General features: G+C 36.4%; 1 protein-coding gene across 1 annotated transcript; it reads left to right on the forward strand.

Moving 5' to 3' along the window:
- Positions 1–885: 885 nt before the first annotated feature.
- On the forward strand, positions 886–12,548 carry LOC109004293. Its single transcript, XM_018982805.2, has 11 exons — positions 886–1,555; positions 1,910–2,004; positions 2,163–2,356; positions 10,001–10,040; positions 10,159–10,240; positions 10,377–10,454; positions 10,573–10,698; positions 10,947–11,068; positions 11,608–11,647; positions 12,045–12,119; positions 12,339–12,548. Exons 1-11 carry the CDS (start codon positions 1,236–1,238, stop codon positions 12,502–12,504), a joined length of 1,338 nt encoding a protein of 445 aa, XP_018838350.1. The 5' UTR covers positions 886–1,235; the 3' UTR covers positions 12,505–12,548.
- The last annotated feature ends 728 nt before the right edge of the window (positions 12,549–13,276 follow it).

Below are 13,276 nucleotides of genomic sequence, written 5' to 3' on the forward strand. Positions count from 1 at the left end.
CCCACCAAATCTTCACTATTCGGTCTTATTTGGTTATATAGATAAGATGAGATAAAATAAGAGTTAAAAGTTGAATAAAATATTGTTAGAATATAATTTTTTAATATTAATTTTATTTGAGATTTAAAAAAGTTGAATTGTTTATTATATTTTGTGTGTAAATTTAAAAAAATTATAATTATTAGATAAGATAAAATAATTTGAGATGATTTATGAAAGCAAAGAAAACTGAGGTTCTACCTGAAGAAGAAGGTATATAAGCCTAGCCACATCTATGATTCAGCCATTCAGAAGATTTTAGAGGACTAAGGCTTCGTTTGCTTCATAAATTCATCTCAACTCATCATTACAACATTTTTAAATTTTAATACAAAATATAATAAATAATTTAACTTTTTTAAATCTTAAAATAATAATAATATTAAAAAATAATATTATAACAATATTTTATCATTTTAATTCAATTAAATTCAATATCTAAACGCAGTCTAACTCTCTCTAAAAAAATAAAATTAATTTAGACATAGAAGATAACACCCACCTACCAGGTTTTCACTACTTAATTTTTTTTGATTATATAGATGGGATGTAATAAAATTTAAAGTTGAATAAAATATTATTAAAAAATAATTTTTTAATATAATTTTTATTTAAGATTTAAAAAATTAAATTATTTATTATATTTTATATATAAATTTTAAAAAAATTATAATTATTAAATAAGATAAGAAGAGACGTGACAAGACGCGAAATGATTTACGAAAACAATTATTGGATTCGTGAGCCGGGCTGCTACGCACATCAATGAGACAATGACAAAACCCAACAGGGAGAGAAGTGACGGAACAAACGTCGAAACGTGGCAAAGTAGGCCCCGCCTTCTGTACACGTGTATGATTAAATCGGGGAATTCGCACTCCACAGCCATTGCCAAAGCTCCACTCTTCGATCTCTCTTCTTCTTCTTCTTCTTCTTCTTCTTCTTCTTCACTCTTCGAAGCTCAGTCCCTCAGCATCAAATGTCCTAGCACAAAGATTCGCCCGAATTTCTCGCATCTAGTCCTGTTGGTCCCTTTTCTTATTCTCCCAAAGTATTTGCACCAAACTAAGGAGAATAACACAGTTCTTCTTCTCTTTCTTCAATCCAGCAAACTCTGTGCTAAGAGCTTTTTCCTAGGGCATTGAGTTGTTCTTTTCCTTTGTTTTTATTTCATTGGAATGGCATTTTCGTAAATAATGGTGGCGAGTTCCGGACGCTTATCGGCTCAGTTCAATTTCAAGCTCGGGCCAGGACGGCGATTCGTCCGAGATGTTTTTCCTAAGACGCGTGGCCTTGGACTAGAGTTGGGGAAGCGGTGGAGCAGAAAGGTGCGTGACCGAGTCGGACAGCTGGGTCGAGTCAGCTGCTGCGGCTCCGACCCGGTGGTCTCGATCCGGAGAGCGACCGGGTCGGCAAAGCGCATGGAGAAGACAGAAAAATGGCTGTTCGACCCCAAGAAAACCCCCCACAAAGTCCGTACCCAAGTCTCCCATGCGGTGCCCTTCGATTCTTCTCAGTACGTTCCAATTTTCTTGTTTAGTTTTGCTTACTCACATAGTTATATCAGTATTTTCACATTAGTCAAAAAGGTAAAAAGCTCCTAAATTAACAGTATTTATTTTTATTACGTCAGTACGAAACGGAAAAGAGAACATACATATAGCATTATTATTCTATATACATACATACATATCTGTGTGCGCGCCTGCAATTGTCTGTAATGTATGTATTTTTTGTTGTTACCGGTGTATTTATAATGTAATGCTTGCATATTAGAGTCCTTTTAAGGTCTTGATTGCTTTTGGAAGACAACTTGTGCTGGCCATTGGTTTGGTTGAGTTGCTTTTTTAGCATTGTAATTATCTTGCAGATGGCGCTCTGTTTCAAAACAAGAAATACAATTCTACCCTCGCTGTACCCTGGGGAATACAGGTCCACAATCCCGTGACACTCCTCCAAAAAGAGGTAATTTTAATGGGTTGACATTGCTCAAGCTAAAAACTTAAGATAACTAAGAAAATCAACGGAGAAATTCCATCTATGCTAACAACTGATTGGTGGCATCTGGAGATATCATGTCTGATAAAACCTTTTGTGTTCACTGGTCTATTTATTCACTGTAGACACTGGTATTGCAAATGAGAAGGACTGGGGCATTAGCTTGCTGAATGAGAATGTTAACGAGTACGGCACCAATGAAGATGGAAGTATTTGGTATCAAGAAAGCGGGGAAGATTTGGGTGAAAATGGATACAGATCTAGGCGGACAAGGATGGGTGGTCAGTCACACGATGGTTCCTCAGAATGGAAAGAAACGGTATGAAATCATTCTATGATATCATGATATTTCATGTAGGAAAGTATTTTAGTATTGGAGTGAAGCTAAATGGAATAAATGTTCTGTGAATTACTTAGTGTAATTGAAAATGCTAATCTAATTTTACAGTACTTTATATGTATCTATACTGATGAAAATGCAACCAAAGAAGTTCGACCCGCTCAATGATCGCGACTTGCATGTTTCCGAGGCTACTATTAGATATTTTGATAGCATAACTGAAGCTATCCTTTGACATAACCGTTGGTTATGGTATTGAGTATCAACTAAATCTTATTCATCAGAAAAAAAGAAAATCAACTAAAGCCGAACAGTTAATAAAGAGCTACTTATAAAGAAGAAAGAATTTCTAACTAGGTGCTTCTCATGTATACTTCCTGTGCACTTGGGCTTTGCCAATTTCTATGAATACAATTTCTTGATTACTTATCAAAAAGAGGATAGAATGTGGTAAAAACTTAAGGGTATGAGCTAATAGACCGTTTTCATTTCAGCTGAAAGCTCAAGGGTGCATAACCCTTGGACAATCTCAAGGTGTAATCTGATTTAAAACCTTCTATGCAAGGAGTTGTGATGTTTCATCTATACGATTAAGAGGGAATGAGAATCATCATTGGGGGATTGAAATTTATATAACTTCCTAGGGTACTTTAGTAATGAGAAAGCAAAAACATTTCCTTTTAAGTAATGGTCATCTTATTGGCAAGATCTTCTTGGTGGAGGTTATAGGTGCCGATTGATGGCTATGGGAAAGTGATTTGTTACGTTGGCTTTTGTTGGAAAGTTTCCAAATTTATCCAGTCAACTCTCCCTAGATTATAGGAGAAATTTCTGTAATTATGTAAATATTCTTAGGAGATATTCTAGGAGATTTGTTAGCAATTGTCATTCTTTCCTTTTGTTATTCTTTTATTTATTATTCTTTCATTTTAGCTTATCCTTGTAGTCTATAAGACATACGGATTGTTCCTTATTTTAGTTAATAAGAAATACTATTCTCTTCTCCACTTCTAGATGGTATCAGAGCCAGGTTCGATCTTGGGACTTGTGGGTTATGGACCCACCACGCTTCCGCTACGCCACTCTGATACCACATCTAGAAGTGGAGAAGAGAATAGTATTTCTTATTAACTAAAATAAGGTACAATCCGCATGTCTTATAGACTACAAGGATAAGCTAAAAGGAAAGAATAATAAAGGAAAGAATAACAAAAGGAAAGAATGACAATTGCTAACAAATCTCCTAGAATATCTCCTAAGAATATTTACATAATTACAGAAATTTCTCCTATAATCCAGGGAGAGTTGACTGGATAAATTTGGAAACTTTCCAACACTCCCCTTCAAGCTGGTTTGAAGATGTCTTCCATAGCCAGCTTGCCGATCAAATTTTCAAATTGCTTCTTTGGTAGTCCTTTTGTAAGTATATCTGCTACTTGTTCAATAGTAGAGATATAGGGTAAACAAATCAGTCCACTGTCCAGCTTCTCCTTTATAAAATGCTTGTCGTCCTCAACATGTTTTGTTCTATCATGAAGCATTGGATTGTGAGCAATGGCTATGGCAGATTTCTTATCGCCATACAGTTTCATAGGTAGTGGATTAATGACTTTCAATTCTTCCAATAGTTTTTTAATCCACAACACTTCACAAATCCCATGAGCAATTGCTCTAAATTCTGCCTCTGCACTACTCCTAGCTACCACATTATGTTTTTTGCTGCGCCATGTAACCAAATTTCCACTAGCAAAGGCACAATAACCAGAAGTTGATCTTCTATTGGTTATACTCTCAGCCCAATCTGCATCACTGTATACCTCAACTTGTAGATGTTTATGGTCTTCAAACAATAGACATTTTCCTGGAGTTCCCTTTAAATATCTAAGGATTCTATAAACTGCATCAAAGTGGTTAGGCCCTGGTGAGTGCATGAATTGGCTTACCATACTGACAACTAAGGCTATGTCAGAACATGTATGTGATAGATAAAGTAGCCTTCCAACCAATCCTTGGTACTGGTCTCTATTGGTTACTTCTTCAGGCTTGGCAGGTTGTAGTTTAAGATTAGGTTCTATAGGCGTCTCAACTGCTTTACACCCTAGTAAACCTGTTTCTCCAAGCAAGTCAAGCACATATTTTCTTTGTGAAACAAAAATACATTTTCTTGACTTTGCAAATTTCATACCGAGAAAATACTTCAAGTCACCCAAGTCTTTAATCTCATATTCATTAGCAAGCATCTGTTTTAATTTCTCAAGTTCCTTGCTATCATTACCTGTCAAAATAATATCATCAACATAGACAATTAGAATAGCAACCTTCCCTTCACTTGAGTGCTTATAGAACATGGTGTGATCAACTTGACCTTGGTAGTAACCATGACCCTTTACAGCCTTTCCAAAGCGTTCAAACCAAGCTCTCGGAGATTGCTTGAGCCCATACAATGATTTTTTCAATTACACACCTTATCTCTGCCAAGATTATCTTCAAAACTTGGTGGTAATTCCATAAACACTTGATCCTCTAGATCTTCATTTAAAAACACATTCTTTACATCCAACTGGTGTTAAGGGCCAGTTAGAATGTACAGCTAAGGAGAGTAACACTTGGATTGAGTTTATCTTGGCCACTGGAGCGAAAGTTTCTTGATAGTCAATTCCGTATGTTTGTGCAAATCCTTTTGCAACGAGTCTCACCTTATATCTCTCTATACTGCCATCAGCTTTGCATTTAACTATAAACACCCATTTGCAACCTACAATTTTCTTTTCCTTTGGTAAATCAATAATTTCCCAAGTACCGTTGTTCCGTAGTGCATTCATCTCTTCAAGAACTGCTATCTTCCAATCCGGATGATCCATAGCTTCCTGAATGGTCCTTGGAACAAATAGGTGAGAAATATTGGATGTAAAGGCCTTATGATTATGAGAGAGTCTGTGATATGATAAATATTTGGCAATGGGGTGTGTGGTACAGGTTCTAACTCCTTTCCTAATGGCTATAGGTACATCAAGGTCAGTAGATTAATCAACTGGAAGTGTAGTAGAAAGATTACCTGGGGTTTCCAAATGACCAGTTTTTGGAGGTGATGATTGATTCTGCTCTGGAATTGTGGGATGATCCTTATTATTAGAATGATACCTGCCTCTAGTATAAACACGAAGCTCAGAAGAGGGATTATTCTGTAGCAATTCTCCCCCTGTTTTTGATTCCCATGCTTTGGACAGGCAGATTGAGATTTCCATTTTTTTCACTATTTAAAATTTTAGTTCCTTGAATGATTTGTAGAGGGATGTCAATGTCAAGGAAAACATTAGGCATTGGTATAGAAGTTTGCCAAAACCGATCTTCACTATCTTTCTCCCCCTGAAGAGATAAGTTTGGTTAAAGTAAGACTGATTTTCAACAAAAATGACTCCATACTGATGTGATTTTTTGTTTTGTTTTTGGATTCAAACATTTGTACCCTTTCTTATTGGGAGAATATCCAAGAAACATACATTTCAGCCCTAGGATCAAGTTTAGATCTAAGATGAGCTGGAATATGAACAAAAACAGTGCATCCAAATACTTTTAGAGGCAGATCAATAATTATCCTATTATCAGGAAATGATTTTTTTAGACATGCCAAAGGAGTGATATACTGCAGCACACAGGTAGTCATTCTATTAATAAGGTAACAAGCAGTTAGAATAGCATCCCCCCACAAATATTTTGGAATATGCATGGAAAACATTATGGCCCGTGCAATCTCAAGTAGATGACGATTTTTTCTTTCAGGGATGCCATTTTGTTGTGGGCTGTCACGACACGTGGATTGATGTTGAATCCCTCTTTCTTTCAAAAAATTTCCCAAAACTTGGTTGAAATATTATGTACCATTATCCGTACGAAGTATGCTTCTTTTTGTATGAAATTGATTTTCGATCATACTATAAAAATTATTGAATAATATTTCAACTTCAGATTTTCCATTCATCAAATATACCCAACAAATCCGAGTATGATCATCTATAAAAGTCACAAACCATTTTTTCCGGATAAGGTAGTAACCTTAGAGGGACCCCAAACATCACTATAAATCAAATAAAAAAGGTTTTGATGCACGGTGGCCTTTTGAATTATAAGGAACTCGATGACTTTTTGATAAATGACAAATGTCACAATGAAGAGAAGTACAATCCAAATTTTTAAATAGACTAGGCAACAAATATTTTAAATAAGAAAAACTAGGATGCCCTAATCTAAGATGCCAAAGCATTATTTGTTCACGCACAGGGATTGAACTAGTACTACCACTCAAGCCTTGAGCTTGTTTATTGCTGAATAGGATATCATTAAAATAATAAAGGCCATTGATCATCCTAGCACTACCAATCATTGCCCCCGAGCTCTGTTCCTGAAATTCACAGTGAGAATCAAAGAATATGATACGACAGTTAGAATCACAGGATAATCTACCAACAAACAGAAGATTGCAAGGTAGTTTAGGAACATGAAGGACAGATTTTAATTCTATTTTCCCGGAAATTCTAATTGAACATGTTCCTGCAATGGATGAAAAACTCCCATATGCAATTCTAACCTTTTTATTACCCGGACAAGGATAATAAGATTGAAACAATTGAGATATATTGGTCATATGGTCGGATGCACCTGAATCAATAATCCATGGTGCAAAGGCTAAAGAAATAGAATAGACACTCGACATGGTACCTGTTTGGGCCAAGAACCAATAGAAGTACCAGATATCTGATTGGATTTCAACAGTTGAAGAAGTTGATCCATCTACTCTGAAATTAGAACATTGGTCTGGGCTTCATTTGCTCTAGGAATATTATTCAATAATTTTTATAGTATGATCCAAGTTTGTTGCTCTTCCAATTTGCTGGTTTTCCATGTAGTTTCCAGCAGGTTTCTTGGGTATGGCGTGGCTTATTACAATAGTCACACCATACTTGAGATTTTTGATTGGGACATGACTGTTGTATAGAGGCATTAGCAGCAGCCAAAACAATAGGATTAGCAGCAACCAAAGCCGAGTTCTCTATTGTTCCATCAACCCCTTTTTTCTTTAGTATAACATTCCGACGACAATCTTCATGTCTCACTTCAGAAAATACTTCTCCGATTGGAGGCAGAGGTTGTCTACCAAGAATCCTCCCCCTGATTTCATCAAACTCATCATTGAGTCCAGCCAAGAATTTAAAAATTCTTGCATTTTCCACCATCTTCTTGTTGTAGTTGCAATCATCAGGGCTTTTCCATTCATAATCATTGAATAGATCCAAGTCCTGCCACAGTCCCTTAAAGACATTAAAATACTTAAGTCACACTGTCTTCCCTTGTTAGGTTTTGCCGATTTTTTGCTACAATTCATAAATCTGAGAATAATTTCCTAGGTCAGAATACATCTGGCTAACATTATCCCAGAGTTCTTTTGTAGTAGGATAGCACATGTAATTAGCGCTAATATCTTCATCCATTGCATTCACAAGCCAAGCCATAATCATGGAATTTTCAACATCCCATATAGCATATGACAGGTCTGCTCTATCAGGGGCCTTGGTTTCACCAGTAAGGTACCCAATCTTACCTCTCCCACGGATATACATTCGAACTGACTGAGACCATCTCAAGAAGTTGGCTTCATTGAGACGAATATTTGTGATTTGGACTGAATGGGGTTCGGTATGGGCTACTTTGGTTTCAGTTTTGGTGTTGACCACAGGTTCAGGTCTGGCCATGGTGGAAGTTTCGGAAATTTCAGACATAATGGAGACTGAACAGGGTTAAGGCAATAAGGACTAGGTTTAGAGGCTATGACTGCCGAAAGGAAAGAAAAACCAGGCTCTTGATACCCATAAATCAGGGTAGAAATTTCTTTTCTACCCATAAAAAATATTAATCAGTGTAGAAACATATTGTAGAATATTTCCCTAGCCGGCCAGGTTGATGCCTTTTTTATTTGAAGTCTTATGTAATGCATACGGAAATCCAAAGAGAAGCACTTCAGACCGGTCTAACTGTTAATCCCACAAAACAGCCCTCCATTCAACTCAAGACACGTAAGAAAAAACATTGAAAGAGAAATACGCTAGACCACAAAGAATCAAGCTAGCCCCTTTCTCATCTATTCTTCTTCCCTCTTCCAGCAAAGCCCCCAACCCCAAAAATTCCCCTACCCAACCTATGCGACAGAGATCGACCAAGAGCCGCAACGGAGCTCGACTTCACAGTCCGGCAGGAACTCGATCTCGAGCGTGTTTCTCACAGTGCGACGTTTCTCACGGTGCGGCAAGTCATCCCCTTTTCTTCTTCCCTCTTCCACCGAGGCCCCATCCCCAAAAACTCCCCTACCCAACTAGTGCGATGGAGATCCACTGTCTGTGTCCCCACCATTGATTCAGTTCCAAATCCAGCAGTCGAAGACCTTTATCTTCCTTTATACCAACTATTCTTCATTTTTTTCTTTTTTATACCAAAGATTCTTCATTCTTCATCTTTGGTTCATTCAATCTACTTTTGTAAGATTTTATCTCAAACGAATCGATTATTCACAACAACAATAATGAAAAATTATTTTCTTAAAATCAAATACATTTGACAGATTGTGGTTTGAGGAGCAAGGTCAACGTCGATGGACTGGTGGATGGGCTCTGGGTTTCGTGAGGGCACGTGGAGAAGATTTGGGAGTTGAGATTTATGGGAGTTTTCCTTCGGGTTGAGATTCGACGGAGCCAACGCGATTCTTGGAGAGGTCCTTCAGGTTGAGATTCGACGAAGGGGGGTGTGAGGGGAGTTCCTTCGGGTTGAAATCACGCAGAAGAGAGATTGCCCCTTTCTGATGTTTGCTGGTTTAGGATAAGTGTGGTGGAAGTTATACGTGTAACTATGTGATTGGCAGGCTGTTATTTGGCTAATAATAGCCGGACAGGTCGTAAGGAATTCTTAAATCCAAATGACTATTAACAAACTATGAAATTTTTAGTTGGTAGATAAAATTCTCTTTCATTCCGTAAAATCAAATCATCATTATCATTGTTATTAACTTATTGTTGGATCCTTGTCACAACTTATGGATGCTTTAGCCTCAAGTTATCAATGTATTAGCACATAGCAAGGTATGAATGTTGTCAGAAGGGACGCAAAATTTCATAAAAATGGTAGTAGTCAATCTCTACTTGTATTACTAGCACATTATTGATGAAAAGGACCATGATATTTTGAAATTAAAGTTAATGGTTTCTATCTAGTTTTCATGCCTTGAAAGTTTATAATTTTTTTTTTTTTTTAATATTACTAGCATATTTTAGCTTGGAACATGTCTCTCCGTTGGCCGAAATCTTTGCCTTCTAGCTATCTATGGTATTATCCAAATGCATTGGAATTATTTGAAGAAAATTCTTGTAACATTTTTTGTTTTCTCAAATAATTTCCTATCTTTGGACTCTTTTTTGAGTGATCTATCACTTTTCATTGTCCACTCTATTATTAATCACCTACTACCGATCAAAAAACAAAACTCTATTATTAATCATCTAAATAAACATTTTTTTATGACCCGATTAACTATCATTTCAAGAGGATGCATTTAATTGGATTTATTAATGTCATTGACAGTGGTGGGAGAAAAGTGACTGGAGTGGATACAAAGAGCTAGGTACATGCTGACCTATCTTTACTGGAACAACTGGTATTTATAAAAGAGTTTTTGGGTAGCTGATCAGAGTTTTTGCTTCGTTATATGTGCATTCATTCAGTTCTATATTTTCTCACAGGTGTGGAAAAATCTGGTAGAAATGCCGAAGGGGATTCATGGTGGGAAACATGGCAGGAAAATCTTCGTCAAGATGAATGGAGGTCTTCTTTATTGTCAAACTGTCCTTTAAAAAAATTGAATGCTTTGCTTTATTTTTCACACTACAAATGTAACTTTCCTGTTTGTTCCACGTCAATCAGTATATCAAGTCAATTTCCCTGGATTTTGATAATGCAGTAATTTAGCAAGGATAGAGAGGAGTGCGCAGAAACAAGCAAAATCTGGCACTGAGAATGCTGGATGGTTTGAAAAGTGGTAAGCTAATATATTTTGATGCACAATAGTGCCATGTTGTGTACTATTTATGCATCCGAGCAACAATGAGATATCTTATATTGCTAATATATTGATGATACATCTAATCTGGATATAGGTGGGAGAAATACGATGCTAAAGGCTGGACTGAGAAAGGGGCACATAAATATGGTAGACTGAAAGAACAGTCATGGTGGGAGAAGTGGGGAGAGCATTATGACGGAAGAGGATCTGTTCTCAAATGGTTTTTAACCATCCTCTCATATCACTTTGAAGTTAAATGTGCTTTGTATAATTCATTTGGTCTTAGACTCAGATATCAACTGCATATAATACATTTTTTAATGATACAGAGCAACAGATAGAAAGAAATAGAAAAAGAGAAGTATATTAGGAAGTTCCAGGATTTCGTTTTTCCGAGACATGGTGACACTGTTTAATACAATTAGACTTTCCCAGTTGACTCTCTCTCTCTCTAACCTCCCTCCTCAGGACAGATAAATGGGCTGAGACTGAACTTGGAACCAAATGGGGAGACAAATGGGAAGAGAAGTTCTTCGCTGGAATAGGTTCCAGGCAAGGGGAGACATGGCATGTATCTCCCATTGGTGAACGTATGTCTAATGCTAACATTCTCAAGTGATAATGTATATTTTGCCTATCAAATCTGCTCATACCGCTATAGAGTTAATTATTTGTTATTTTAGAATTTCTTGTGCAGCAACCAATATCTGTTTCCGTTTATACCTTGAGATTTCATACGGGTCTTCCTTTGCTTGCAGATTATAATTTTGGTAATATTTATCCCTGGCCACATTGGTAGCAGGTGTTTTTCTCAAAACACAAATAAGTGCTCAACTGGTCTACCCTATGGGTACAAATATTCTTTAGAACATGATACTGATCTGCACAAAATAAATAAATATTGGACATACCGTAATGTGCATAACTGGTCTACTCTTGGGAAGCGGGGAAATCTATATATCAGGATTATCTCATGGTTTGAAGGCCAGGACTGGAGGCATTGGTTGTTAGTTGCCTAGGATTTCTCAGCAAGTTATTTCCATGTCCAGCAATTGAAATGTTCTTGTTTATGTAACCAATTAGGTATGGTGTGTGTGAGTTCATCATTACTTTTTTTTCTCTCATTCAGGTTGGTCAAGAACATGGGGGGAAGAACACTTCGGAAATGGGTATGGACATCAAACTATTAAACCACATTATGAATCTAGCAATTCTCCACTCATGATAACTAACGGTTCAACAATCATTTGATTTTTGCATAGAACCATGTTCAAATTGTTCTCAAATTTAACTGCCTCTGAATATAATGATTACACCCCAGTTCTTTTATTTTTCATGTATTTATTAAGATAAACATCCACGTAGGAAGTCAATTCTAGAGGCCATCGAACTGGGGAATTTTCTCCTTAAATTACCCGATGCACTTGTAGGAAATAACTTGTTAAGAGCATATGCACCCCCGGGTTTAGTCTGGAATTTGTTCCAAACACCCGGTGCCAATTAAAAAAAAGTAGTTTTTTGCATGCTGTATTAGATACTAATACGTTTTTTTTCTTCTTGCATCAGTAAAGTGCATAAATATGGGAAGAGCACAACAGGTGAAAGCTGGGATATTGTTGTGGACGAGGAAACCTATTATGAGTAAGAATATACTTATGTTAATCATCAAAGCTAGCAGTTTATGCACTATAGTAAGTTAAATGGGAGTAGCCAATAAAGTTCTGAGAATTAGAGTAGAGATTACTTTTTGAAGGTTTTTTTTTTTTAATTCCAGTTTCCTTGTTAATGTGATCCTCTCAAAGAAAAATGGCTTTAATTAAGTTCAAATTAAAATTTGATGAGCTGTCACTTTTGATGAAGGGCTGAACCTCATTACGGTTGGGCGGACGTTGTGGGTGACTCGAGTCAGTTACTTTCAATTCAACCTCGGGAGCGGCCACCGGGTTTCTACCCAAATCTAGAGTTTGGGACATCTCCACCACGGCCTCCAGCCAATTACTCGCCAGAAGAGTTGCCTCCTTCCTAAGTTTCAAATCTAATTATATCAATGAAACTCTTTCAATTAATTCATTCTTTTGGATTGTGAATGCCCTCCATTTCTTCAATTTCAGACCCTGATTACATTTTGGACAACATTTACTTGCGATACATTCTTGTGTGGCTTCAGTTTATGCCCATCATGGGAGATGACATAATGCCTGAAGTCTTTTAAGTATTGGTCCTGTTTGGATAGTGAAAGTATTTCATCTCATTTCATCATTATAATTTTTTTAAATTTTCATACAAAATATAATAAATAATTTAATTTTTTTAAACTTACGTACCCAAAAAAGCTTTTACGTAACAGCTCATTGACATGAACCCAAACATTGTGGCATTGGTCACAAAGGCTTGTTAGCATTTTTTGCTTTTACTTAACAGCTCATTGACATGAACCCAAACATTGTGGCATTGGTCACAAAGGCTTGTTAGCATTTTCTTTCGAACAGTGCTACCCATAAGCTTCACATTTTATACATTCACTTAAAAACATGTCTTTTTATTTTTTTTTATCTTATTTCACTTATAAATATGTTTGGAATCATTTTTCAGTATTAGAATAAAAAAATAAAATAATATTTTTAAATAAGTGTGCAGAATGTGAGACTTACGTTTAGAATTTTTTTTTTCTTTCTTCTTTCAGAGTGGCTTTATTATACAGGATGCCATCATGTACCATGGCCAAAAGATTTTGGACACATGGTAGTCTTTTTATCATAGCCATGTCAATTAAAAATAGAAAAATTTTAAACATAAGC

Source organism: Juglans regia, chromosome 8 (assembly GCF_001411555.2).
Source record: "Juglans regia cultivar Chandler chromosome 8, Walnut 2.0, whole genome shotgun sequence".
In the NCBI taxonomy this organism is placed as follows: Eukaryota; Viridiplantae; Streptophyta; class Magnoliopsida; order Fagales; family Juglandaceae; genus Juglans; species Juglans regia.